The 27135-nt window shown below is 41.9% G+C and overlaps 1 protein-coding gene across 1 annotated transcript; it reads right to left on the reverse strand.

The window, feature by feature from the left end:
• Positions 1–460: 460 nt before the first annotated feature.
• lsm8 (LSM8 homolog, U6 small nuclear RNA associated) lies at positions 461–7662 on the reverse strand. The gene is made up of 4 exons (XM_072269360.1): positions 7559–7662; positions 5875–5915; positions 4010–4137; positions 461–770 (listed from the first exon to the last, which is right to left on the reverse strand). The coding sequence occupies exons 1-4, from the start codon at positions 7587–7589 to the stop codon at positions 680–682; spliced, it is 291 nt and encodes a 96-aa protein (XP_072125461.1). The 5' UTR covers positions 7590–7662; the 3' UTR covers positions 461–679.
• Between the last annotated feature and the right edge of the window lie 19473 nt (positions 7663–27135).

Raw genomic sequence — 27135 nt, forward strand, 5'->3', positions numbered from 1 at the left:
AAAAATTTACTGATTTCCTAAAGCAATTCACTACACTGCTAGTATTAAACTGCGGCTAATTTGAAATCAATTTGACTGACAGAATTTAAATCAAAGCAGCACACATCAGGAATCATTCATAATTATCAGATATTTGAAAGAGGAAACTGAAAAATTTGATAAAGTTCAACCTACAACTTTTAACTGCTTCTCTGTTTGTGGAAGCTCTCCCATCTGCTGGGTGTTGGAGAATTTTCAAGGTTAGCAGCAAATGAACAGTAAGAGTATCTCAAAAACAGTAAAGAAACAAAAGGTTTTGTGTATTCTACTTTCCAAAAGGATTTTAGAACAATACATTTAAATTGCAAGCTAATGCAAAAAAGTCAAAATCTGGGAACTAGATTCTGTTTATAATCATCTGTCAGTTTGCAAACATTAGCTATTAAGTTAAGGTTTAAAAGATAACAACTTTACCAACTGCTCAATGTATAGTTTAAAATTTTATTTTTAATTTCATTTTCAATTGGTCAACAAGAACTCAATACATAAGAAAATTTATGTAAATATGCAAACTACAAAAACATAAAAATACTCAGGTATGAAGTAACTTTTCTTCCTTCAGAACTGCAAATATCCTAAAGGGTTATGCATCAGTTCCAATTCTCCTCAGGTGATCTATGAATTCAAAGTTCTTATATTTTCAATGTACCACAGAATTCAGAGGTTCAGCTCTGATATTTCCCAAATCCAAAGCAGAATCTGTTTCTTCATCTATTTCACCAATTACTGCCCTAAAATAGAAAATGTCATTAAGAATATTTGTATATAACTTATTTTTACACTAGTAACACAAGGCATTACAAATCAACTCATCCAAAGTAAACCTACAAATATTGGAGGGTGAAAAACGGCTTCCAATACAATTTAGAGTAATTGCTAATCTGTTATTATCCCAGACCAGATAAACTCCAAGTTAAGTAGAGCTCTAATAAACTCGAAGGTAATAGAGTTTTGACCAGCAACCAATCTGGACACCGGAAGCTTGGAGAGGCGAGAACTTTAATCAGGTCCACTCTCCAAGGATAAAAGACAGGAGCGGGTCGTGGCAGCATAATAGAGCTTTGACCAGTGACCAATTAATGTTAGGGATTGATTAGAGCAAATTAAAGGAAGGAAGGGACGAGTGCAGCGGCCATCTTCTGATTGGACATAAAGTGGTGATCTTAAAGCTTTAGCTCTTCGAGGCTTCAGTGAAGAGAGGCTTCACTCAGAGAAAGCAAAAGAAAGAAACACTTTTTTTGTTCTCTTTATTTCTGCTCAGCCAGGACAGTAGGGATGACAGGCAGGATAGTGAGAGATGTGGGAAGGCAGGGAGATCCCCAGTGTCTCTGTCAACTACAACTGTGAGGAGTGCATCTAGCTGCAGCTTCTAACAAACTGCATAAAAGATTTGGAGCTGGAACTGGCTGAACTCCGGATCATTCGGGAGGCTGAAGCGGTGATAGACAGGACATGCAGAGAAGTAGTTACACCCAAGTGCAGAGTATCCCTGTGGCTATTCCCCTTAACAACAGGTGTATCAGTTTGGATTCTGGCGGAAAGGGGAAGGGGATGACCTAACAAAGGAAAGTAGCAGTAGGCAAGTCTCTGGCACTGAGTCTGCCTCTGTGACTCTGGAGGGAAGGGGGAAGAGGAACACTGATTAGGGGAATGGACAGGAGGTTCTGTGGGCAACAACAGTATGTTGCCTCCTGCGTGCCAGGGTCCGGGATATCTTGGATAGAGTCCTCAGCATTCTGAAGTGGGAGGGTGAACAGCCAGAAGTTGTGGTCCATGTAGGTATCAATGACATGGGTAGGACAAGTGGCAAGGTTCTGCACAGGGAGTTAGGTGCTAAGTTGAAAGGCAGGACCTTCAGGTTGTGATCTCAGGATACATGGCTTGAGAGTTGGTGTAGGAGGGAGGGCAAAAGATTCTTGGATCATTGACTCCCAGGACAGGTAGGACTGGTACAGAAAGGACAGTTTGCATCTGAACTGGAGGGGGACTAATTCTAGTGGGAAGGTTTGTTAATACTGCACGGTGGGGGTTAAACTAGAGTTTCAGGGGAATGAGAACCAGACTGCCAGAACAGTTAGTGGAGAAGTTGTGGAATGTAGATGTTGTTAAGACCTCAGACACAGTCAGGAATCAAAAGGTTGAGCGTGGTGCAACTAGTGTCCTGAGCTGCCTATCAATGCAACAAGCATCGTACAAAAGGCAGATATTAGTGCTGCTGAAGATGAGATAGCTGGTTTATAAACAGAGGCAATGTGAAGTGAGGAGAGGCTGTTGATGGGGCAAAACTGTAGTCAACAGGATGAGTTACAGCATAAAAGGCAGACAAAATCGAAAAGGGTGAATACAGGACTGAAGGTGTTGTATTTGAATGCACGCGGTATACAGAACAAGGTAGGTGAACTTGCAACACAGTTGCAGATTGGCAGGGATGATGTTGTAGGCATCACTGAATCATGGCTGAAAGAAAATTACAGCTGGGAGCTTAATGTCCAAGAATATACAATGTTTCGAAAGGACAGGCAGGAAGGCAGAGGAGGCAGCATTGCTCTGTTGGTAAAAAGTGAAATCAAATCATCAGAAAGTGGTGACACAGGGTCGGAAGGTGTTGAATCCTTGTGGATAGAGCCAAGGAACTGCATGGGTAAAAAGATTGATGGGAATTGTATAAAGACCTCCAAAAAGTAGTAAGGATATGGCCTACAAATTACAACAGGAGGTAGAAAATCCATGCCAAAAGGGGGATTTCAATATGCAGGTAGATTGGGAAAATCAGGTTGGTGCTGGATTACAGGAAGAGGAATTTCTAGAGTGCCTACGAGATGACTTTTGAGAGCAGCTCGTAGTTGAGCCCACTAGAGAATCAGCTATTTGGGGTTGGGTATTGTACAATGAACCAGAATCAATTAGAGAGCTTACGGTAAAAGAACCCTTAGGGGACAAGTGAATATGGTCAAATTCACCCTGAAATATGAGAAGGAGAAGCTAAAGACAGATGTTTCAGTATTACAATGGAGAAAAGGGAATTACAGAGGAGATGGCCAGAATGGATTGGAAAAGAACACTGGCAGGGATGACGGCAGAGCAGAATGGCTGGAATTTCTGGAAGCAATTCGGAAGGCACGGGATATATACATCCCAAAGAAGAAAAAGTATTCTAGAGTAAAGTGACACAACTGTGGCTAACGAGAAGTCAAAGCCAAAGTGAGGGCATATAATAGATCATAAATTAGTGGAAATTAGGGGATTGGGAAGCTTTTAAAAACCAACAGAAGGCAACTAAAAAGTTACTAAGGTAAAGACGGAATACTAAAGTTAGCTAGCCAATAATTTTAAAGAGGATACCAGAAGTTTCTTCAGATACATAAAATGTAAAAGAGAGACGAGAGTGGATATCAGACCACTGGAAAATGATGCAGAGAGGTAGTAATGGGGGGACAACGAAATGGCGGATGAACTGAATAAGTATTTTGCATCGCTCTTAAAGGTGAAAGACACTAGCAGTATGCTGGAAGTTCCAGGTGTCAGGGGTCATGAAGTGTGTTAAGTTACTATAACTAGAAAGAAAGTTCTTGAGAAATTGTAAGTCTGAAGGTAGATACATCACCTAGACCAGAAGGTATACACCCCACAGTTCTGAAAGAGGTAGCTGAAGAGGGTCTCTGGACCCTCTCCAATGCCAGAAATTTCTTTTCACAATGAATGGTGAATCTCTGGAATTCTCCACCCAGAGAATTGTAGGGGCTAGATTATTGGAGGTATTTTAAGGTGGAAACAGGTAGTTTTTAAAGACTGGGGACCAGAGGCCTATGAGGAACTGGCACAGAAGAGAAACTAAGGCTAACAAAGATCAGCAGTATTATGTTGAGTGGTGAGAGGGTATGTAAGGCTACATGGCCTATTCATACTCCTATTTTCTTGTGCTCTCAAATCTTTCTTCGGTAGAAAGTTAAGTAAATCCCCAAATACTTACACATTGTCTCCTCTCACTATGTATAAGCCGAGTACTACTTGTTCCACACCTTGTTGTGAACTAAATACTCGCTCGTGACTTTCGTCTAGGATTAAGTTGATGGTCTGATCAAATCCTTTTAGTGTACCCTGCCATTAAAATGAAACAAGTGAAAGCAGTTCAAATTTCTCAACATGCATGTGCTACAGTTAAACTTCTGTTAGTTGGTACGGTTTTATTTGCATTTCCCAACAACCTTGAAGACAACCCTGACCCCAACACAATCACATGAAAATCTGTAACTGCTGGAAATCTGAACATACACGCACCAACTACTGGAGGAACACAGCAGGTCAGGTAGCATCTATAGGGGGGCAAGTAAACTGATGACATTTTGCACCAAGACTCTTCATCGTGCTGGGAAAAAAAGTGGGCAGGTGCCAAAATAAAAGGATTGGGGAGGCAGGTTATAGGTGAATCCAGGCAAGATGAGGAAGGTAGGTGGATGGGTGGGGAGTAGGAGTGATCTGAGCAGATAAGTGCAAGAGACAAAGGACTAAACAAGATGAAATCTGATAGATGAGGATAGTGGACCATGGAATAAAGGGAAGGAGGTGGGGAATGAGAGGGTGGAAGGTTTGTGGCATCACACCTTGCATAAAGATATGAAATAGTTCAACACTTTTGCAAATACATTCCAAGCAAGGACATCAGCAAAAGCCAAAGTGGAAAAATAGGAAGCAAAGATTTTCCGAGACACAGGCTTGAAAACAAAATGCACAGATATCTATGTACAGTGATGGAGCTTACTGAAAGGGTCCAATCCATTCTGTATTTTGGGGACCAATTACATCAAATGACAGACACCTGAAAACCATCCACTGATCAAAGGGAATTGAATACTGGGCCACTGTGACACCACTAACAATCATTAGGAAACTATTTTAAGAGACTGGACCAACTAGTGTTTAGCCAGAGAAATCATTAGGTGTCAAGACCGGGAGAGGGTGGAGACTGGTGATAGAGCAGCTTTCTGAGAACCTTGTGATTTAAGCAGTCAAAAAAATTACTTTCACAGTACAAATTAATATAATTATCTTAAGTTCAGGAAAAACTAACTATTCAATGTAAAGCATATTTAGCTCAATAGCAAATCAATTCATATCTACAATTTCCAGAATATTAAGGAACAAATAAAACTGCAAGGGGAACATAATAAATTCTGGCAACTAAATTTGATTTTTAATCAACCACCACCAATAAGACAGATTTTTTAATTGCACAAAAATAGATTAAATGATTGGGGGTGGGGGGTCCTTTACACTTACATCAGAACGAATGTATTTCTGAGTAGTATGAATTAGATGGCTTGCATCTCACCTTACCGAGGACAACTCAAGGCCTCTTCTTCCATGCTCACAGAATTTACAGTACAAATTTCCCTTGCATACCTATGGCAGCAATGTAAAACCTACTGGATTCCCTTCTTCTTTAAGTAATTATTAACTTTTGTCCAGAATCTGAGTCTTACTTCCAGGACATTTGCTGTGAGGGAAATTTTTTTTTTTGGTATTTTCTGGATTACTGACTGCAGAAGTTGTCCTTTGCCTTATTAAAAGCCTCAATCCTGAATATATTTCATTCCCTCAAATCTTTTTATTCTACTGAGAACACTCCAAACTATCAATAATACTTGCACTTTATTTAGCAGTGTGATTAAAAATGTTTTTATTTATTTTTGGCAGCATTGACCTAAACTGCCATTACCAAATCCCGTATACAAACAAGAAGAAAATTGTGTTCATTCTGACAGCAAGTTCTCTCAGAAAACAGAAGTATAAATATATACTTCATTTGTAAGAATTCCAACATGAAGGTTAACTTACCACAATCATTCTTCCATCTGCTGTGACCACTGCAACTGTACCTAAAAACTCAAGTTAAGGTAAATCCATTTGTCTCTTCTGCACAATCAACATTAAACCAAATATTAACAGTTAGCATAGACACACTGCCATGCTTTTGCCAACATCAAGCTTTTTCACTAACCTCAATTTCACACTTTACCTCAATAATCAGTTTAGACTTTACACCAGAAAGGGAAAATAGGTTTTATGAATCTCTAACAAAATCTACATATTTCTCCGCTGACCTATCCCCAATAGCTGGAATTCACAGCTTCTTCCATCACACAATTAAATATCTTTGCATTCACATGCAAGTGCATCAAGACTTTTCAGAATGTACACAGCTGTAGTCATAATTTATCTTGTTAACATACTCATAGGAAAGTACAGCACAGAAACAGATCCTTTTGCCCATGTAGTCCATGCTGAACCATTTAATCTCTCTACCCCCATCGATCTGCACTGGAACCATAGTCCTCCATGCCCCTACCATCCATGTACATATCCAAACTTTTCTTAAACGTTGAAATTGAGTGTGAATGCACCACTTGTGCTGGCAGCTCGTTCCACTCTTACAACCCTCTGAGCAAAGAAATTTCCCATCATGTTCCCCTTAAACTTTTCACCTTTCACCCTTAACCCATGACCTCTATTTATAATCCTACCCAACCTCAGTGGAAAAAGCCTGCTTGCATTTACCCTAACTATACACTTAATAATTCTGTATACCTCTATCAAATGCCCTCTCAACCTACATTCCAAGAAATAAAGTCCTAACCTATACAATTTTTCCTTGTAACTCAGATCCTCCAAACCCAGCAACATGCTTTTAAATTTTAGCTGTACTCTTTCAACATTGTTTACATCCGTCCTGTAGGTAGGTGACCAAAACTGCACACAATGGACCAAATTAAGCCTCACCGACATCTTATATAACTTCAACATAATATCCCAACTCCTGTACTCAATACTTTGATTTCTGAAGGCCAATGTGCCAAAAGCCTTTTTAAAAAAAAACCCTATCTACCTATGACGCCACTTTCAATGAATTATGGACCTGTATTCCCAAACACGAGGAATTCTGCAGATGCTGGAAATTCAAGCAACACACATAAAAGTTGCTGGTGAACGCAGCAGGCCAGGCAGCATCTCTAGGAAGAGGTACAGTCTCGGCCCGAAACGTCCACTCTGCCTGGCCTGCTGCGTTCACCAGCAACTTTTATGTGTGTTGCCTGTATTCCCAGATCACTTTGCCCTACCGCATTCCTCAGTACCCTACCGTTCACTGTGTAAGACCTGCAGTGGTTGGTCCTCCCAAAGTGCAACACCTCACACATGCGTCTCTTCAAACTACCACAGCCCGCAATGTATTCATTTCCCATTCTTAAATCCTGCTACCCCATTAAGAAGGGTCCTAACCTGTGTTCAAGAGATGGCACAAACTCTCGACCCCCTCACTGTGACTTGAGGGTACAGAACCCTGGCTCCAGCCCATCAACATCACCCCAATGTATATAATCCTGACCCCAACCTTCTCACTGTGACCCTGATGTGCAAGATCCTGAATGCAGAACGTCAGTCTGAGCCCGACCATGTAAAGCTGCCTGCTTTCTCTCCTCCCCGCCGGGACGGAGCAGACCAGGCCGACCCTGAATAAGGATACGGTTAATGTAGCTCTCCAGAGCCGAAGTCATACTGGTGCCGAGCCCGCTCACTGAGGCGCCGCCGGGCCTGCCGGGTAAACAGACCTGAACAGCCGAGAGCCGAGCCCGGCTGAGACGACGCTCCGTCAGGCTCGGTTAATAGCTCATCGACTGCTCCTTTCCCTCGGGGCAGGAGGTTGGCGCCTTCCCCCGCCAGCTAGGATCAAGGTCCTGCGCCCTCGGGTCACAGTGAAGAGTTTCGTCCAGACCTCCTCATTCCACAGTCCCGGACTCACAACCCCCTGAGATCGCTATGATGGCTGGGCAATCTCTCAATTAGGCACAAACTTCTAGAGCCTCTCTGTCCATGTATCCTAGGTTGTCAAGTGCCAGCATTCAAAAATAAGATAGGTTGGGAGGCAAACATAGAAGAACAAGCTAGTAAGCACTCGGCGGGGATTGTTACCCAGTGCTGTCATTATTTCTCTTGTGTGTCTCCTGGGTAATACTCATTTCGCTGAGAACCAACACTGCATGTCAAATTGAGGTTGTTACCCTGTGATCAGGGATCTGTTCTGGGACCCGTTCGTGATTTTAATAAATGACCTGGATGAGGAAGTGGAGGGATGGCTTAGTAAATTTGCTGATGACACAAATGCAGACATCCCACCTCTCCCGGAAGTTCCTGGAGTCTCCTGCATATTGATAGCGGCTCCCTGACACCTGCAAATTACATACAATAATCCGGAAATCAATTTTTTTGAGAGCGAGCAAGCGAGAGGGAGAGAGACAGAGACAGAGAGAGCAATTGACAGATGTAGCGAGAGAGTGACAGAGAGAGCATCCTGATTGGTCTCTCTTTGTGGTAAGTAGACCTATCAGTTTTCTTTGTGGGCGGGCTTTACAGTAGAACTCTTTCTCTCTCTTTCATTGTCATCAGTTCAGTTTAGTGTCCTGCAGTGCCATGGTAAAGTGTTCCAAAAGCAGAAAATATAAAACGTACTTCACCCCAGACTACACTAAAGTGTACCCCTGCCTTAAAGGGGTCAAAAATAATGACAGTGTTGCTCGCTGCACTGTTTGCAACAGTGACTTTTCTATTGCCCATGGTGGGTTAAATGACTGTAAAAGACATGTTGAGCTGAGTTTAACAGGTGGTATTCAATCATTATCATAGTTAACGTTATTTAAACTAGCTGGCTAGCTGCTAAGGAGCTACTCTACTGATGTCCTACGTGATGAGGCCAAGCTCCCTGTGGACTTGCTTAAAGTTGTAACAGAATAAAAAAACGGCTCCATGATAATTTGACATAATATATAATTGGAGTGGCTTGTCATCTATTGGTCCCCACCAACGCCCAGCTCTCACCTGTGGCTCCTCGTAGCTGTTTGCATGTGACAGCGGCCATACCCCGGGCAATGGCTTCGACAAGCCGGCTAAACCAGGTGAGGGTAGCCGATGGGTCTCAAACCCTTGGTGAGATACAAACTTGCTCATCCCAGCATGCGAAGACTGCTTCAGTGGATCAGGCGGAGGAAACCCCGCTGGTTCAACGGCCGAGAAGGCGTTGCAGCAGCACATTGTGGAGTGTGTAGGGAGCGGCAGAGCACTTGAGAAGACGCAGCCATTCAATGCATCCAAGGAAGTTGCCAGACGTAGTACTCAGGCCGGACAGATTAGAGGGCTTGTCTACTGAGTCCTTATGTGTGGAGCTGAGAAACAGGAAAGGTATGGCCATATTAGTGGGATTGTATTACAGACCACCCAATAGTCAACGAGAATTGGAAGAGCAAATCTGCAGAGAGATAGCAGGCAACTGCAGGAAACATAAAGTTGTGGTGGTAGGGGATTTTAATTTTCCATATATTGATTGGGACTCCCATACTGTTAGGGGTCTAGATGGTTTAGAGTTTGTAAAATGTGTTCAGGAAAGCTTTCTAAATCAATATATAGAAGGACCAACTAGAGGGGATGCAATATTGGATCTCCTGTTAGGAAACGAGTTAGGACAAGTGACAGAAGTCTGTGTGGGGAGCACTTTGGTTCCAGTGATCATAACACCATTAGTTTCAATTTGATCATGGACAAGGATAGATCTGGCCCTAGGGTTGAGGTTCTTAACTGGAAGAAGGCCAAATTTGAAGAAATGAGAAAGGATCTAAAAAGTGTGGATTGGGACAGGTTGTTCTCTGGCAAGGATGTGATTGGTAGGTGGGAAGCCTTCAAAGGAGAAATTTTGAGAGTGCAGAATTTGTATGTTCCTGTCAGAATTAAAGGCAAAGTGAATAGGAATAAGGAACCTTGGTTCTCAAGGGATATTGCAACTCTGATAAAGAAGAAGAGGGAGTTGTATGACATGTATAGGAAGCAGGGAGTAAATAAGGTGCTTGAGGAGTATAAGAAGTGCAAGAAAATACTTAAGAAAGAAATCAGGAGGGCTAAAAGAAGACATGAGGTTGCCTTGGTGGTCAAAGTGAAGGATAATCCAAAGAGCTTTTACAGGTATATTAAGAGCAAAAGGATTGTAAGGGATAAAATTGGTCCTCTTGAAGATCAGAGTGGTCGGCTATATGCGGAACCAAAGGAAATGGGGGAGATCTTAAATAGGTTTTTTGTGTCTGTATTTACTAAGGAAACTGGCATGAAGTCTATGGAATTAAGGGAAACAAGTAGTGAGATCATGGAAACTGTACAGATCGAAAAGGAGGAGGTCCTTGATGTCTTGAGGAAAATTAAAGTGGATAAATCCCCGGGACCTGACAGGGTGTTCCCTTGGACCTTGAAGGAGACTAGTGTTGAAATTGCAGGGGCCCTGGCAGAAATATTTAAAATGTTGCTGTCTACAGGTGAGGTGCCGGAGGATTGGAGAGTGGCTCATGTTGTTCCGTTGTTTAAAAAAGGATGGAAAAGTAATCCGGGAAATTATAGGCCGGGAAGTTTAACGTCGGTAGTAGGTAAGTTATTGGAGGGAGTACTAAGAGACAGAATCTACAAGCATTTGGATAGACAGGGACTTATTAGGGAGAGTCAACATGGCTTTGTGCATGGTAGGTCATGTTTGACCAATCTATTGGAGTTTTTCGAGGAGGTTACCAGGAAAGTGGATGAAGGGAAGGCAGTGGATATTGTCTACATGGATTTCAGTAAGGCCTTTGACAAGGTCCCGCATGGGAGGTTAGTTTGGAAAATTCAGTCGCTAGGTATACATGGAGAGGTGGTAAATGGAAGAAGCCAAAGAGTGGTAGTAGAGAATTGCTTCTCCGAGTGGAGGCCTGTGACTAGTGGTGTGCCACAGGGATCAGTGCTGGGTCCATTGTTATTTGTCATCTATATCAATGATCTGGATGATAATGTGGTAAATTGGATCAGCAAATTTGCTGATGATACAAAGATTGGATGTGTAGTAGACAGTGAGGAAGGTTTTCAGAGCCTACAGAGGGACTTGGACCAGCTGGAAAAATGGCAGATGGAGTTTAATACAGACAAGTGTGAGGTATTGCACGTTGGAAGGACAAACCAAGGTAGAACATACAGGGTTAATGGTAAGGCACTGAGGAGTGCAGAGGAACAGAGAGATCTGGGAATACAGATACAAAATTCCCTAAAAGTGGCGTCACAGGTAGATAGGGTCGTAAAGAGAGCTTTTGGTACATTGGCCTTTATTAATCAAAGTATTGAGTATAAGAGCTGGAATGTTATGATGAGGTTGTATAAGGCATTGGTGAGGCCGGATCTGGAGTATTGTGTTCAGTTTTGGTCACCAAATTACAGGAAGGATATAAATAAGGTTGAAAGAGTGCAGAGAAGGTTTACAAGGATGTTGCCGGGACTTGAGAAACTCAGTTACAGAGAAAGGTTGAATAGGTTAGGACTTTATTCCCTGGAGCGTAGAAGAATGAGGGGAGATTTGATAGAGGTATATAAAATTATGATGGGTATAGATAGAGTGAATGCAAGCAGGCTTTTTCCACTGAGGCAAGAGGAGAAAAAAATCAGAGGACATGGGTTAAGGGTGAGGGGGGAAAAGTTTAAAGGGAACATTAGGGGGGCTTCTTCACACAGAGAGTGGTGGGAGTATGGAATGAGCTGCCAGACGAGGTGGTAAATGCGGGTTCTTTTTTAACATTTAAGAATAAATTGGACAGATACATGGATGGGAGGTGTATGGAGGGATATGGTCCGTGTGCAGGTCAGTGGGACTAGGCAGAAAATGGTTTGGCACAGCCAAGAAGGGCCAAAAGGCCTGTTTCTGTGCTGTAGGTTCTATGGTTCTATGGTAACGATTCTTCATGCCACTGGATCCTGACTTCTGAGGCTGAGAGAGTGAGATCGTCTCTGTGCAAGGCTTTTCCACTTTAATATATATATATATATATATATGTGTGTGTGTAAATATTTTCAATATGTAATCAAATAAATTGTTATGTTCTTTCATAATCAAATGTCCTGTATACTTACACCCTTGGAGGTTGACCGGGGCGGGGGCGGGATATGGGGGTTGCAGGGGGCGGGGGAGGTGGTGCTACCCCCTGAAATGAGTTTTTGCAGGGTGGGATGTCTGCAAAGGTTGGGGGTGTTGTGGATAGTGTGGAGGGCTGTCAGAGGTTACAGCGAGACATCGATAGGATGCAAAACTGGGCTGAGAAGTGGCAGATGGAGTTCAACCCAGATAAGTGTGAGGTGGTTCATTTTGGTATGTCAAATATGATGGCAGAAACTGGTAAGATTCTTGGCAGTGTGGAGGATCAGAGGGATCTTGGGTTCCGAGTCCATAGGACACTCAAAGCTGCTGCGCAGGTTGACTCTGTGGTTAAGAAGACATATGGTGCATTGTCCTTCATCAACCATGGGATCGAGTTTAAGAGCCAAGAGGTAATGTTGAAGCTATATAGGACCCTGGTGAGGCCCCACCTGAAGTACTGTGCTCAGTTCTGGTCACCTCACTATAGGAAGGATGTGGAAACTATAGAAAAGGTGCAGAGGAGATTTACAAGGATGTTCCCTGGATTGGGGAGCATGCCTTATGAGAATAGGTTGAGTGAACTTGGCCTTTTCTCCTTGAAGCGACGGAGGATGAGAGGTGACTTGATAGATGTGTAAAAGATGATGAGAGGCATTGATCATGTGGATAATCAAAGGCTGAAATGGTTGCCAAAAGAGGACACAGTTTTAAGGTGCTGGGGAGTAGGTACGGAGGAGATATCAGGGGTAATTTTTTTACGCAGAGAGTGGTGAGTGCATGGAATGGGCTGCCAGCAATGGTGGTGGAAGCGGATATGACAGGGTCTTTTAAGAGACCCTTGGATAGGTACATGGAGCTTAGAAAAATACAGGGCTATGGGTGACCTTAGCTAAGTACATGTCCGGCACAGCATTGTGAGCCAAAGGGCCTGTATTATGCTGTAGCTTTTCTATGTTTCTGTTTTTTGTTTAGCCCTCCGCGTCCTCATATTCTCTTTCAACTGCAGCAGCAAGCAGTCCTGTTCAGTTTTTGACAGTAAGTTAGACAAGAGTTATAGGTTTGCCAGCAGGCACTGGAGAAGAAACGGTGAGTGAAATACAGCTTAGAGGACTATGCGGTGGAGAAATTCTAGGCAGTTTCTAGAGTAGGTTACATGGTCGGCACAACATTGTGGGCTGAAGGGCCTGGAATGTGCTGTAGATTTCTATGTTCTATGCTCTATGTCCTAATACTCAAAGTGAAGAGAATTGAAGGATGAGTGTGATTGATGGTAAGGTGTCAAGGGGAGGATGGGGGATGGAGGGGAACGTGTACGTGATACCTCCACACATGCCCACCAACATAGATTGAACAGTCTTGTCTCCATTTGTTTCCGTACTCTTCTCCCCGCATCTCACTGTCAAAATCACATGGTGGCTGATTTACAGTGACTGCAGCCCACAATAAACCCTCAATTAGATGAAACCACACATTTGCTCCATAATATGAAACACCTGGACATCACCCTGCTATCTTAGCTCAGAAACTTACAAGTGGTATGGGTAGATCCTATGCCTTCTCAGGAAGTTCCACTTGGATAGTTGAGCTGGCTGAAGATGTTTCGGTAAGTAGGATCCTGGCCATTTGGGCATTCTGGACACCAGTCTGGATCTTTGCAGGTCAGTTACCCAGCCTCGGAAAAGTTGTATAAAATGTCTGTCCTCTACAAATTGTATAGAAGTTAGTCAATTCGCTGTTGAAATAAGGAGGTCCTGTTTGATGTGTTAGGCATCCCTACGCATCAGGCAAATTATGCTCAAGCTAACAAATACAAGGATGTTGATGACCAGACAACATTTATGAAGCTTCTAGACACGCACCTGAATCACAAAGGCTATGTGCCACAGAAGTCAGTGCTGGGACTCTTGTGATTCGTTATTAATATAAATGATTTGGATACAGATGCACAAGGCTTGATCAGGCAGTCTGTGGGTGACATCAAATTAGGAGATGGCATTGATAATGAGGAAAGTTGTTGTAAATTATACAGGCATCGTGATCATTTAGGGAAGTGGCAAGTTGATTTTCAATACAGATAAATGGGAGGTGATGCATTTCAAAAAGTCAAACCAGCATAGGATTTATACTATAAATGGTAGGGCACTAGGAAGAGTAATAGAACAAAAGATCTTTTAAAACAAGTGCATAGTTTGTTGAAATCAGTGTCACGGGTAGATAAAGTGGTGAAAAAGACATTTTAAGTTTCATGCTGGCCTTTAATTGGGGCACTGAGTACAGGAGTTGGAATATTATAAAGTTGCTGGTGAGGCCACATTTGGAGTACGATGCACAGTTTTTGTCACCCTGTTATAGGAAAGACATGGTTAAACTGGGAAGAGTGCAGAAAAGATTTACAAAGATATTGATAAGGTCTAGGGAGCTTGAGTTACAGAGAGAAGTTGAACAGGCTAGGTCATTGTTCCTTGGAATTTAGGAAAATAAGGTGTGACTTTTTCGAAATGTTTAAAATTATAAGATGCGTGAACAAGATGGATAATAAAGTCTTTTCCCCAAGGTAAGGGAGTACAAAACTAAGGGCCTTAGATCTAGAGTGAGAGGGGAAGGATTGAAACAGGACCTGAGAAGCAACTTTTTCTCACAGAGGGTGTTGAGTATATAGAATGAAGTGCCAGAAGAAGTCGTTGAGGGGGTACAATACTATCATTGGACAGATGCACAGAGGAGCTGGGCTTCAAGCAGGGGTTCTCAACCTGGGGTCCACGAACCCTTTGCTTGCTGGTATTGGACCATGGCCTAAAAGAGGTTGGTAACTCCCTGGCTTAGAGGGATGTGGGCCAAATGCAGGAAACTGGGATGAGCTGGCTGGACACCATGGCCAGCATAACTGGTTAAGCCGAAGGGCCGGTATCTGGGCCGTATTGCTCTGTGACTCATGGTATGAAGTGGACCAAGTGCTGGTAAATCTAAATACAATATGTGCTTACTGGTCAATGTAGACTTAAGCATGGCAGGCTGAATGACTGACCAAACAGTAACTGGACACTGGAAATGTTAACTGATTAGGGAGAAGGCTATATGTGATTTAATGAGCGATTTTGTTTCAAGAGTTCAATAAAATAAGATGGAGAGAATGTCTGTCAATCATGTGGACTTCCCGTTCAGCATTTAACAACATGCTTCACAAGCTCCAGGAATCTGAGAGTGAGACATCACAACTCCAGCAAACTGTGAGGAACACCATGAAGAGCCAGAAATGCCAGCTCTCGGAATCCAGATACAACAATATTCTGAGAATAGGTCAACAGGAAACTTAAAATGGCAATTGATAATACCAAGCAAACACACAAAATGCTGGAGGAACTCAGCAGGTCAGACAGCATCTAAGGAAAATAGTATAGTCAACATTTCAGGCCTAGATCCTTCATCAGGACCTGATGAAGGGTCTCGGCCTGAAATGTCAACTATACTTTTTTCCATAGATGCTGGTGTGCTGAGTTCCTTCAGCATTTTGTGTGTGTTGCTTAGATCTCCAGCATCTGCAGATTTTCTCCTGCTTGTAATTGACAATACCACCTTATTCACCACAGCAGAAAACAGCAGCCTGAAGTACAAAAACCTGGACATTTGCAGCAAGTTCCCATTCTTAGACTAATTGTGAAGTGCCTTTAGACCATATCTATTATTATTAAATTAAAAAGAGATTAATGATTACAATTATTAATGCGTGTGCTATCAACACAAAAAAATAGGAGCAGGAATCTGGCCCCACAGAGCTTCCTCACCAATAGGCCTCCAAACAGCAGCTAGGATATGGACTACAAGTTGCAGCTGGAAATAGAAAAAGCGTGTCAGAAGGAAAATGTCAAGATAATTATGGGGGATTTTAATATGAAAGTGGATTGGGAAAGTCAGAAAGGTAATGGATCTCAGGAGAGGGAGTTTGTAGAATGCCTACAGGATGGCTTTTTGGAGCAGCTTGTCCAGAAGCCCACCAGGGGACCGGCTGTTTTGGATTAGGTGCTGTGTAACGAACCTGAGGTGATTAGGGAGCTGGACGTAAAGGAACCCCTTGGAAGTAGTGATCATAATATGATTGAGTTCAGTTTCAAATTTGAAAAGGAGAAGCTGATATCAGGTGTATCGATATTTCAGTGGAACAGGGGAAATTACAGTGGTATGAGAGAGGAACTGGCCCAAGTCGATTGGAAAAGTAAGCTTATTGGAGGGACGGCAGAGCAGAATTGGATGAAATTCCAACAAGAAATAAGAAAAATGCAGGAAAAATATATTCCAAGAAAAAAGAAAGTCATGAATGGAAAAATGGCACAAATGTGGCTAACGAGAGAGGTTAAGGCAAAAATAAAAGCAAAAGAAATGGCGTACAAGGAAGCAAAAATTAGTGGGGAAAATGAGGACTGGAAACTTTTAAAAACTTACAGAAGGAAACTAAGAAAGTCATTAGGAAAGAAAAAATGAATTATGAAAAGAAGTTGGCGATTAACATAAAAAAGGATACTAAGAGTTTTTTAAAAGGAGTAAAAGAGTGACGAGGGTAGATACGGGACAATTGAAAATGATGCTGGAGAAATTATAATGGATAACAAAGAGATTGCGGAGGAACTGAATGAATATTTTGCATCAGTCTTCACAGTGGAAGACATGAGCAATATACCTGATAGCCAGAGGTATCAGGGAATAGAATTAGGTACGGTCAAGATCACTAGAGAGAAGGTGCTTGGGAAGCTAAGTGGACTAAGAATAGATAAGTCTCCCGGTCCGGATGAGGTGCACCCAAGGGTTCTGAAGGAGGTGGCTTTGGAGATTGTGAAAGCATTGGAAATGATCTTCCAGGAATCAATAGACTCTGGCATGGTTCTGGAGGACTGGAAGGTCGCAAATGTAGTTCCACTATTTAAGAAAGGAAGGAGGCAGCAAAAAGAAAATTACAGACCTATTAGTCTGACATCGGTAGTTGGAAAGATATTGGAGTCAATCCTCAAGGACGAGGTTATGAAATACCTCGAGGTGCATGACAAGATAGGCCGAAGCCAGCATGGTTTCATGAAGGGAAGATCCTGCCTCACCAACCTATTGGAATTTTTTGAGGTAATCTCAAATAAGATTGTCAAGGGAAAAGCTGTGGATGTTGTGTATTTGGATTTTCAAAAGGCCTTCGATAAGGTGCCGCATATGAGGCTGCTTAATAAAATGAGAGCCCATGGAATTATAGGAAGATATTGAAATGGGTGGAGCATTGGCTGATAGGCAGAAAGCAAAGGGTGGGAATAAAGGGATCCTATTCTGATTGGTTGCCAGTTACTAGTGGTGTTCCGCAGGGGTCAGTGTTGGGGCCGCTTCTTTTTACGATGTATATCGATGATTTGGATTATGGATTAAATGGTCCTGTGGCTAAGTTTGCGGATGACACCAGGATAGGTGGAGGAGTGGGAAATGTTGAAGAAACGGAAAGGTTGCAGAGAGACTTAGTCAGTTTGAGAGAGTGGGCAAAGAAATGGCAGATGACATACAACGTTGACAAATGTACGGTTGTACATTTTGGAAGAAGAAATAATCAGGCTGATTATTATTTAGATGGGGAGAAAATTCAAAAATCGGAAGTGCAAAGGGACTTGGGGTCCTCGTGCAGGATACCCTAAAGGTTAACCACCAAGTTGGATCGGCAGTAAGGAAAGCGAATGCTATGTTGGCATTCATTTCAAGAGGAATAGTGTATAAGAGTAAGGAGGTGTTGATGAGGCTCTGTGGGGCATTAGTGAGACCTCATTTGGAATACTGTGTGTAGTTTTGGGCCCCTTATCTTAGAAAGGATGTACTGATGTTGGAGAGAGTTCAGAGAAGATTTACGAGGATGATTCCTGGAATGCAGGGGCTAACATATGAGGAGCGTTTGTTGGCTCTTGGACTGTATTCATTAGAGTATAGAAGAATGAGAGGGGATCTCATAGAAACATTTCGAATGTTGAAAGGGTTGGACAGAGTAGATGTGGAAAGGTTGTTTCCCTCGGTGGGTGAGTCCAGGACAAGAGGCCATAGTCTTAGAATTAGATGGTACCCAGTTAAAACAGAGATGAGGAGAAATTTTTTTAGCCAGAGGGTCGTGGATTTGTGGAATTTGTTGCCACATATGGCTGTGGAGGCCCAATCATTGAGGGTGTTTAAGGAGGAGATTGACAGGTATCTAATTAGTCAGGGTATCAAGGGATATGGGGAAAAAGCCGGAAACTGGAACTAGATGGGTGATTAGTTTAGCTCATGGGGGAGCTGCGGAGCAGACTCGATGGGCCGAATGGCCTATTTCTGCTCCTTTGTCTTGTGATCTTGTGATCACCATTCAGTGTGATCACAGCCAGAACGAAGATTAAAATTTTAAGATTTAGATTAACTTTATTTTCACATACTTATCAAAACATAGAAACATAGGTGCAGGAGTAGGCCATTCAGCCCTTCAAGCCTGCACCGCCATTCAGTATGATCATGGCTGATCATCCAAGTCATAACCCTGTACCTGCCTTCTCTCCATACCCCCGATCCCTTTAGCCACAAGGGCCTTATCTAACTCCCTCTTAAATATAGCCAATGAACTGGCCTCAACTGTTTCCTGTAGCAGAGAATTCCACAGATTCACCACTCTCTGTGTGAAGAAGTTTTTTCTCATCTCGGTCCTAAAAGGCTTCCCCTTTATCCTCAAACTGTGAACCTCGTTCTGGACTTCCCCAACATCAGGAACAATCTTCTTACATCTAGCCTGTCCAATCCCTTTAGAATTTTCTACGTTTCAATAAGATCCCCCCTCAATCTTCTAAATTCCAGAGAGTATAAGCCTAGCCGATCCAGTCTTTCATCATATGAAAATCCTGCCATCCCAGGAATCAATCTGGTGAACCTTCTTTGTACTCCCTCTATGGCAAGAATGTCTTTCCTCAGATTAGGGGACCAAAACTGCACACAATACTCCAGGTGTGGTCTCACCAAGGCCTTGTACAACTGCAGTAGTACCTCCCTGCTCCTGTACTCGAATCCTCTTGCTATGAATGCCAGCATACCATTCGCCTTTTTCACCACCTGCTGTACCTGCATGCCCACTTTCAATGACTGGTGTACAATGACACCCAGATCTTGTTGCACCTCCCCTTTTCCTAATTGGCCACCATTCAGATAATAATCTGTTTTCCTGTTCTTGCCACCAAAGTGGATAACCTCACATTTATCCACATTAAATTGCATCTGCCATGAATTTGCCCACTCACCTAACCCATCCAAGTCACCCTACATCCTCTTAGCATCCTCCTCACAGCTAACACTGCCACCCAGCTTCCTGTCATCCGCAAACTTGGAGATGCTGCATTTAATTCCCTTGTCTAAGTCATTAATATATATTGTAAACAACTGGGGTCCCAGCACTGAGCCTTGCGGTACCCCACTAGTCACTGCCTGCCATTCTGAAAAGGTCCTGTTTATTCCCACTCTTTGCTTCCTGTCTGCCAACCAATTCTCTATCCACATCAATAGCATACCCCAATACCATGTGCTTTAAGTTTGCACACTAATCTCCTGTGTGGGACCTTGTCAAAAGCCTTTTGAAAATCCAAATATACCACATCCACTGGTTCTCCCCTATCCACTCTACTAGTTACATCCTCAAAAAATTCTATGAGATTCGTCAGACATGATTTTCCTTTCACAAATCCATGCTGACTTTGTCTGATGATTTAACCGCTTTCCAAATGTGCTGTTATCACATCTTTGATAACTGACTCTAGCATTTTCCCCACCACCGATGTCAGGCTAACCGGTCTATAATTCCCTGGTTTCTCTCTCCCTCCTTTTTTAAAAAGCAGGGTTACATTAGCCACCCTCCAATCCTCAGGAACTAATCCAGAATCTAAAGAGTTTTGAAAAATTATCACTAATGCATCCACTATTTCTTGGGCTACTTCCTTAAGCACTCTGGGATGCAGACCATCTGGCCCTGGGGATTTATCTTCCCTTAATTCCTTCAATTTACCTAACACCACTTCCCTACTAACATGTATTTCCCTCAGTTCTCCATCTCTCTAGACCCTCGGTCCCCTACTATTTCAGGAAGGTTATTTATGTCCTCCTTAGTGAAGACAGAAGCAAAGTAGTTATTCAATTGGTCTGCCATGTCCTTGTTTCCCATGATCAATTCACCTGTTTGTGACTGTAAGGGACCTACATATGTCTTAACCAATCTTTTTCTTTTCACATATCTATAAAAGTTTTACAGTCAGTTTTTATGTTCCCTGCCAGTTTTCTCTCATAATCTTTTTTCCCCTTCCTAATTAAGCCCTTTGTCCTCCTCTGCTGGACTCTGAATTTCTCCCAGTCCTCAGGTGAGCCGCTTTTTCTGGCTAATTTGTATGCTTCTTCTTTGGAATTGATACTATCCCTAATTTCCCTTGTCAGCCATGGGTGCACTGCCTTCCCTGGTTTATTCTTTTGCCATACTGGGATGAACAATTGTTGCAGTTCATCCATGCAATCTTTAAATGTTATATCCACCGTCAACCCTTTAAGTATCATTTGCCAGTCTATCCTATCTAATTCACATCTCATACCTTCAAAGTTACCCTTCTTTAAGTTCAGAACCTTTGTTACTGAATTAACTATGTCACTCTCCATCTTAATGAAGAATTCATTAAGCACATTGAAAACATTGAAGCACACAGTGGAATGCATCATTTGTGTCAACAACAACACATTGCGATTATATACTGGACGGCCTGCCAGAGCCGGCATGCTTCCAGTGCCAACACTGTATGTGTACGGTCTACTAACCCTAACCCATACGTCTTTGAACTGTGGGAGGAAGCTGGAGCACCCAGAAGAAACGCACATGGTTATGAGGAGAATGTATAAGCTCCTTACAACTGTGGTGGGAATTGAATCCCGAATGCCACCACTCCAAAGTGGTACTATAGCCGCTACAGTACCATGTCACCCACTGGCCAACTACCAATTCCTTCTCTATGCCAGATATCCACAGCCATCAACCCTTTCAATTATTCAAAATATTATACTCTTCGCCTTAATACAGTAATTCTACTGATCCAGCCTCCACAATAGAATAGAATAGAACTTTATCGTCATTGCTCAAGATGATTGCTACTCCAGTTTGTGCAAAACAGATATTCATAATGCATGCAGTATAGCTTAATTTTTTTAAATCCCATATTTCCAGGCCCCAAGTGACTTTGACCGTCCATAACATCCAAGGCCGTTGGCATGCTGAGGTGTATCATTATTCATCTGCACAACAGCCCTCAGGAAGAAGCTGTTTTTCAGTCCTACTGTGTTGGCTAAGATGCTTCTGTATCTCCTACCAGATGGTAGATGATTAAACAGACAGTGTCTAGGATGGGTTGGGTCTTTAATGATGTTATGAGAATGCCGTAAGCATCAAGAGTTGTAGATTGTCTCCTGGTCCGGTAGTTGAGTCCCATGATATGCTGAGCCACCCTAATCACCCGTTGGAATGCTTTGTGATCTGTCTTGCTGCTGCCAGATACCACACTGTTATTCCATATGTCAGTATGCTCTCTATTGCACATCTATAAAAGTTGGCCAGCAATCTTTGGGGCAGATTAGCTCCCTTTAAGCACCACAGGTAGCAGAGTCACTGTTCCCTGCTATTGAGGTTTCAGAGGAACTGTCAGCGCAAAAAAATTCCAGATATTCACCACTCTGCAAAAAGTAATTTCTTTCTGCCTTGGTTTTAAATGACCAGCTGCTCAGCTTAAAAGACTTTCAAGATTCCCTCACTGTGAAAACATCTCAACAAATAGCTTGTTTAAATAAGATCAGCTCCCTATCTCCTAAACTACAAACAATAAAGCCCCAACATGTTTAGCCTCTCTTGTTAAAGCCATCCTTCTCATCCAAGGAGTTAGTTGGTGAGTATCTTTTGGACTGTTCTAGTGCTACCATGTCATTTCTTAGACAGGGGGACCAAAACAGTGTACAGTATTCCCCTTGTGACTTTGGCTGCAACCTTTACACTTGGGTGGGAGGAGAAGATGGTGACACGACACAGCGCGCAGCTCTCCGGTGAAATAATATCGTATTTGTAAGTAGGATGCCGTGCACAATTCTGATTTGATGGAGACAGACGTGAGAAGGCACAGAGGAACATCTGGAGAAATTTCTGAAACGCCCGGTTTGCTGCCGCTGCTACTGTGTGATCAAGAATCTCCGGAGGGACGGCCCCAAAATCCTTGGCTTTGCCTGCTGCTGGCGACCAAGGCTGAGGCCAAAGCATTCAGCAGAGATGGTGCTCAGTACTCGGTGTCAGAGGGTTGATCGGAGCTCGAAATTTTCGGATGACTCAGAGTCGGACTGTGGTCGGGCATGGCAGGGAGAGTTTTCTTCCTTCTCCCGTCTGCGTAAGATGTGGGACTTTCGAGAGACTTTGAACTTTTTTACTGTACTATGGCCTGTTCTTCATCAAGTTATGATATTGTTGCACTGTTGTAACTATATGTTATAATTATGTGGTTTTTGTTAGTTTTTCAATCTTGGTCTGTCCTGTGTTTCTGTTATATCACACCAGAGGAATATTGTATCATTTCTTAATGCATGCATTACTAAATGACAATAAAAGAGTACTGCGTGTCCTCATAATCTAATCTAATCTGATCTAATTGTAACAAACATCCCTCTTTATAAGCTCCAACTCCTTTGCAATAAAGGCAAAATGAAGGCACTGTGTGAAGAGTCGCAAACTTCAATTATCTTGACAAGGAGACTGACCCTCTAATTTTGCAGAAACATCTTTTATTATGCCCCAGCAACTAATGCTATTGGAGGCTGTTGGGCCTCACAGATACAATGGTAACTTTTCCTGTGGTCTCCATACCCTGTTACAGGAAAACAACTTCAGCAATGGGGGCATCAGAGAGTTGGTGAGGAATCATTTCCTCAGTGAAGATTCAGAGCTGCACCCTCACAGACCCAATGACCTGGGTTCATTCATGACCTACCCGTGTGCAATGTTGGAAGTCACTGTTATGAGATTTGTACTTCTTAACGAACATGTATTTTTTACAGTAGGTGATGGTTCATCCCCACTCACTGGAAGAAAGTGGTATAGCAGCTAAACTAAGGGTTTCTCATTTTTCATTGGCTAAGTATTAGCAAATTACCCATATGATGTAATTGTTTTATTAGCTTATTAGCTATATTATTCCTATCTAAGAAATTTATCTATAAAAGTGATGAATTTTTCAGAGACACCATCTTTGCTTCTTCGCCTCTTTTATTCTTTCGTTTTTGCACATTCACTTACCTCTCAGCATCATTTCTGGGCTCTGTATTTAATTTGCTTAGTATTTGTATGTTTCTTTCTACTCTAAAATAAACTGAAATATTGGAATTAAGACTACTCATCATTCCTGTCTCCTGGAAGAACCCTAAGGATCAGAAAACAAATAGAGATCCAACAGGAGTCTACACGTTCTCCTGGTGACCATGTGGATTTCCTCCCACAATGCAAAGATGTGTAGGTTGGTGTGTTAATTTCCCATCGTAAATTGACCCAACCTTGCAGTTGAGTGCAGGAATCTGGGAGGGGGGGCTGGCAATTGACGTGATGTGGGGAGAACAAAATAGAATTAAAGTTAGTGCTTGACAGTCAATGTGGATCCAGTTATTTGAAGGACCAATGTCCATACTGTGTGATTCTATGGCAGAATCTTTGTTTCACTGCTCATCAGTGTCCCACTAAGAAATGAGAGGTGTCCTTGCTCCAGCAACCCACAGTACTATTAATGACATCCTGCCCACTCATTCATGGTGGTAACTTCATCCATATCATTGACACACTTGCACTGTAGATGATCTGGCAGACACGTTGTCAAACTCAAATTCAGGTTGAAATGGAGAAAAATGTTGTGCACTGTTTTCAGTCAACCTGCAGACGCAGAACGATTAAGATTCATCTAAAACAGCTGCATAACGCAAGAGTCTGTGTTGTACAGACTGTTCGCAGGGACACACACTGGGATAAATGTCAGCTCCTGCTGTGAAACCAGCAATTCACTGAAAATTGTCCTCTAGTCATCTCTACACTCACTTGTATTCCACAGAACGGTTTTGGCCATTTTTGCTGAAAATTACGTAGTCAGATGTCCACAATTCGTAGCCCTCCTGTCATTGTATGCAGGTTAGTTGAAATCTGTGTTAAAACAAAATGAACTACGTATTTGCTTTAAGGTTATAAATGACCAGCATTGTAGCACACACAAAATTTCTGGATGAACTGAGCAGGTCAGGCAGCATCTATGGAACTGAATAAACAGTCAGTGTTTCGGGCCAAGACCTTTCTTCAGTATTTTGTGAGTGTTGCTTTGAATTTCCAGCACCTGCAGAATTTATTGTTTTTATATTAGTATTGCAATAGGAAGAACATGACTTGCAACAAAAGGTAAAATTCCATCCTCAGCAGAAAACAGTGGTGCAATTCTGCACTGCCATCATAGAGAGAACCGGTAAAACGGTGGCTCACTCGGTCAGAACAACTTCTATGGGACCAACCAAAGGTGGCTCCTGAAGAAGGGTCACGGCCCAAAACATGGACTGTTTGGTCATTTCCATAGATGCTACCTGACCTTATGAGTTTCTCCAGCATGTTGTGTATATTGCAAAGGTGTCTTGTCTTTTTTAAACATATTTTTACAATTGCAAGATCTTGCTGGACTTTCAGAACTTAAAGTACTGCACCCTTTTGTTCTTTCTACCAAAGTGCATGACCATACACAATATTCTATCTGCCATTTCCTTGCCCATTCTCCTAATCTGTCAAAGTCTTTCTGCAGACTCCCTGCTTCCTCAACACTACCAGTACTCCTCAACTCAACGTATGTATCTTTGTATCATCTGCAGACTTGGCCACAAAGCATCAATTATGTTTTAAATGCAGAACATGACTAGTCACCAGCAGCCAACAAGAATAGGCCCCCTTTATTCTGACTCTTTGTCTCCTGCCAGTCAGTCAATCTTCTATCCATGCTAGTATCTTTCCTGTAATACCATGGGCTGTTATCTTGTTAAGCAGCCTCATGTCAAAAGTCATCTGAAAATCCAAATAAACAGCATCCACTGACTCTCTTTTGTCTATCCTGCAGGTTATTTCTCAAAGAGTTTCAACAGATTTGCTGGGCAAGATTTCTCCTTAAGGAAACCATGCTGACTTTGGTCCACTTTATCATGTGCCTCCAAGTACCCTGAAATTTCATCCTTAATAATAGAATCCAAAATCTTCCCAACCACTGAAGTTGGGCTAACTTCCTTCTGCCTCCCTCCCTTCTTAAAGACGGAACGATATTTCCAATTCTGCAGTCCTCTGGAACCATTCCAGGATCTAATGATTTTTGAAAGATTATTACTAAGGCCTCCACAATCTCTTCAGCTACCTCTTTCAGAATTCTGGGGTATTTGTCCAGGCGATTTATCCATCTTCAGGCTTTTCAGCTTCCCAAAAACCTTCTTAGTAATAGCAACTACACTCTTTTCTGCCCCCTAACTCCCTCAAATTTCTGGCATAATGCTCAAGTTTCCATAATGAAGACTGATGCAAAGTACTTATTAAGTTTTTCCACCATTACTACCTCTCCCTTCTGTTAGCTCAGTCACTGCGCTTCATTGTAAACACTTTAAACCACTTTTTATAATTTGTTTTACCTTTTTTGTGCATTTATGCACTTTTTATTCTATATCTATGCTTTAACCTCCATATTCATTTTCTATATAATCTTTTATTCTTATAATTGTTGAATGTTGCTTTTTTGTTGCATGTCACACCAACACACCATAGCAAATTCCTGATACATGTAAACGTATATAGCAAATAACGTTGATAAAGTTGAAAGCTGAAATATTAATTTGATCATTCTATATTACAAACTTAAGAATTTTTTATGAATAAAATTTATCTTGAAGACAAAATAATCTACCACAAAAACTGCTGAATATTTTGCTGTTTCAGCTCACCTTTCATATATTTTAACAAAATCAATAATACAACAATTACGGTGCTGAACTTGTTCTGAAAGTAACTGGGCTAATAATCCTGGGAAATCGAATCGTATGATAAAGGTTTGATAGTTTGAATTCAGATAATTTAAAAAATGCAGAATATAAACAACTTTCAGTAATTTTGGCCTTGGAGTTACTAGTCTATTGTAAAATTCCAAACCATTTTAATACATTCACAGAAAGTAACCATTGTAATTCTTAACAGGCCTGGTTCTTGCAATTCTAGATCATGATAATGTAGATTTGTCTTAAATCTGTCCTCTAAAATAATCTAACAAGCACATTCAGCTGTCACCACCAATTTCTCAGAGGAAATCAAGAGTGGGCAATAAATGATTATCTTACCAAAACTGCCAACTTATTCTGAATGAATAAAATTACACCAGTAAATGTCTGTCTGGATTGGAGAAATGTGCATTTTTTAAAACTCATGTGGCAATAAATAATTCAATGCATTTCTCCTCCAGGTTGGAAGAATCAAGGACCAAAAGTATTATAACTTAACAATTTAAATATGATTTCACAAAACTGTACTGCTTTTACTTGAAAGGTTCTGTAATTCACAGAGCTGTCAGATAGAGTCTCTCCCTCTCTCTCTCTCTCTCTATATATATATATATATATATATACACACACGCACATACACACACACATATATATAGATAGATAGCTAGATAGATAATCAAGCTTGTTCTAAAAAGGTACTGAAACCAGCATAGACTTTTCTATATTAATCATTACAAGAGTTTTCTTTGTACTCCTATCAATATAAAAGTAAAGCTAAAGAAAACACATATAATACCATCTCTTCCACAGGCAACACACATAAAAGTTGCTGGTGAATGCAGCAGGCCAGGCAGCATCTCTAGGAAGAGGTACAGTCGATGTTTCGGGCCAAGACCCTTCGTCAGGACTAACTGAAGGAAGAGCTAGTAAGAGATTTGAAAGTGGGAGGGGGAGGGGGTATGTGTGGCCACTGGGAGATCCTGCTTTCTCTGGCGGACCAGTGGCCACACATTTTAATTCCACGTCCCATTCCCATTCTGATATGTCTATCCACG

The sequence above is a fragment of the Mobula birostris genome, chromosome 9 (assembly GCF_030028105.1).
Source record: "Mobula birostris isolate sMobBir1 chromosome 9, sMobBir1.hap1, whole genome shotgun sequence".
NCBI classification, from domain to species: Eukaryota; Metazoa; Chordata; class Chondrichthyes; order Myliobatiformes; family Myliobatidae; genus Mobula; species Mobula birostris.

Coding starts and splice junctions, on each gene's coding strand:
- lsm8 (XM_072269360.1), bottom strand. CDS start 7,589: ATGACTTCGGCTCTGGAGAGCTACATTAACC. Junction 5,916..7,558: donor TCTGGAGAGCTACATTAACC/GTATCCTTATTC, acceptor TTGAGTTTTTAG/GTACAGTTGCAGTGGTCACA. Junction 771..4,009: donor ATAGTGAGAGGAGACAATGT/GTAAGTATTTGG, acceptor TTTCTATTTTAG/GGCAGTAATTGGTGAAATAG.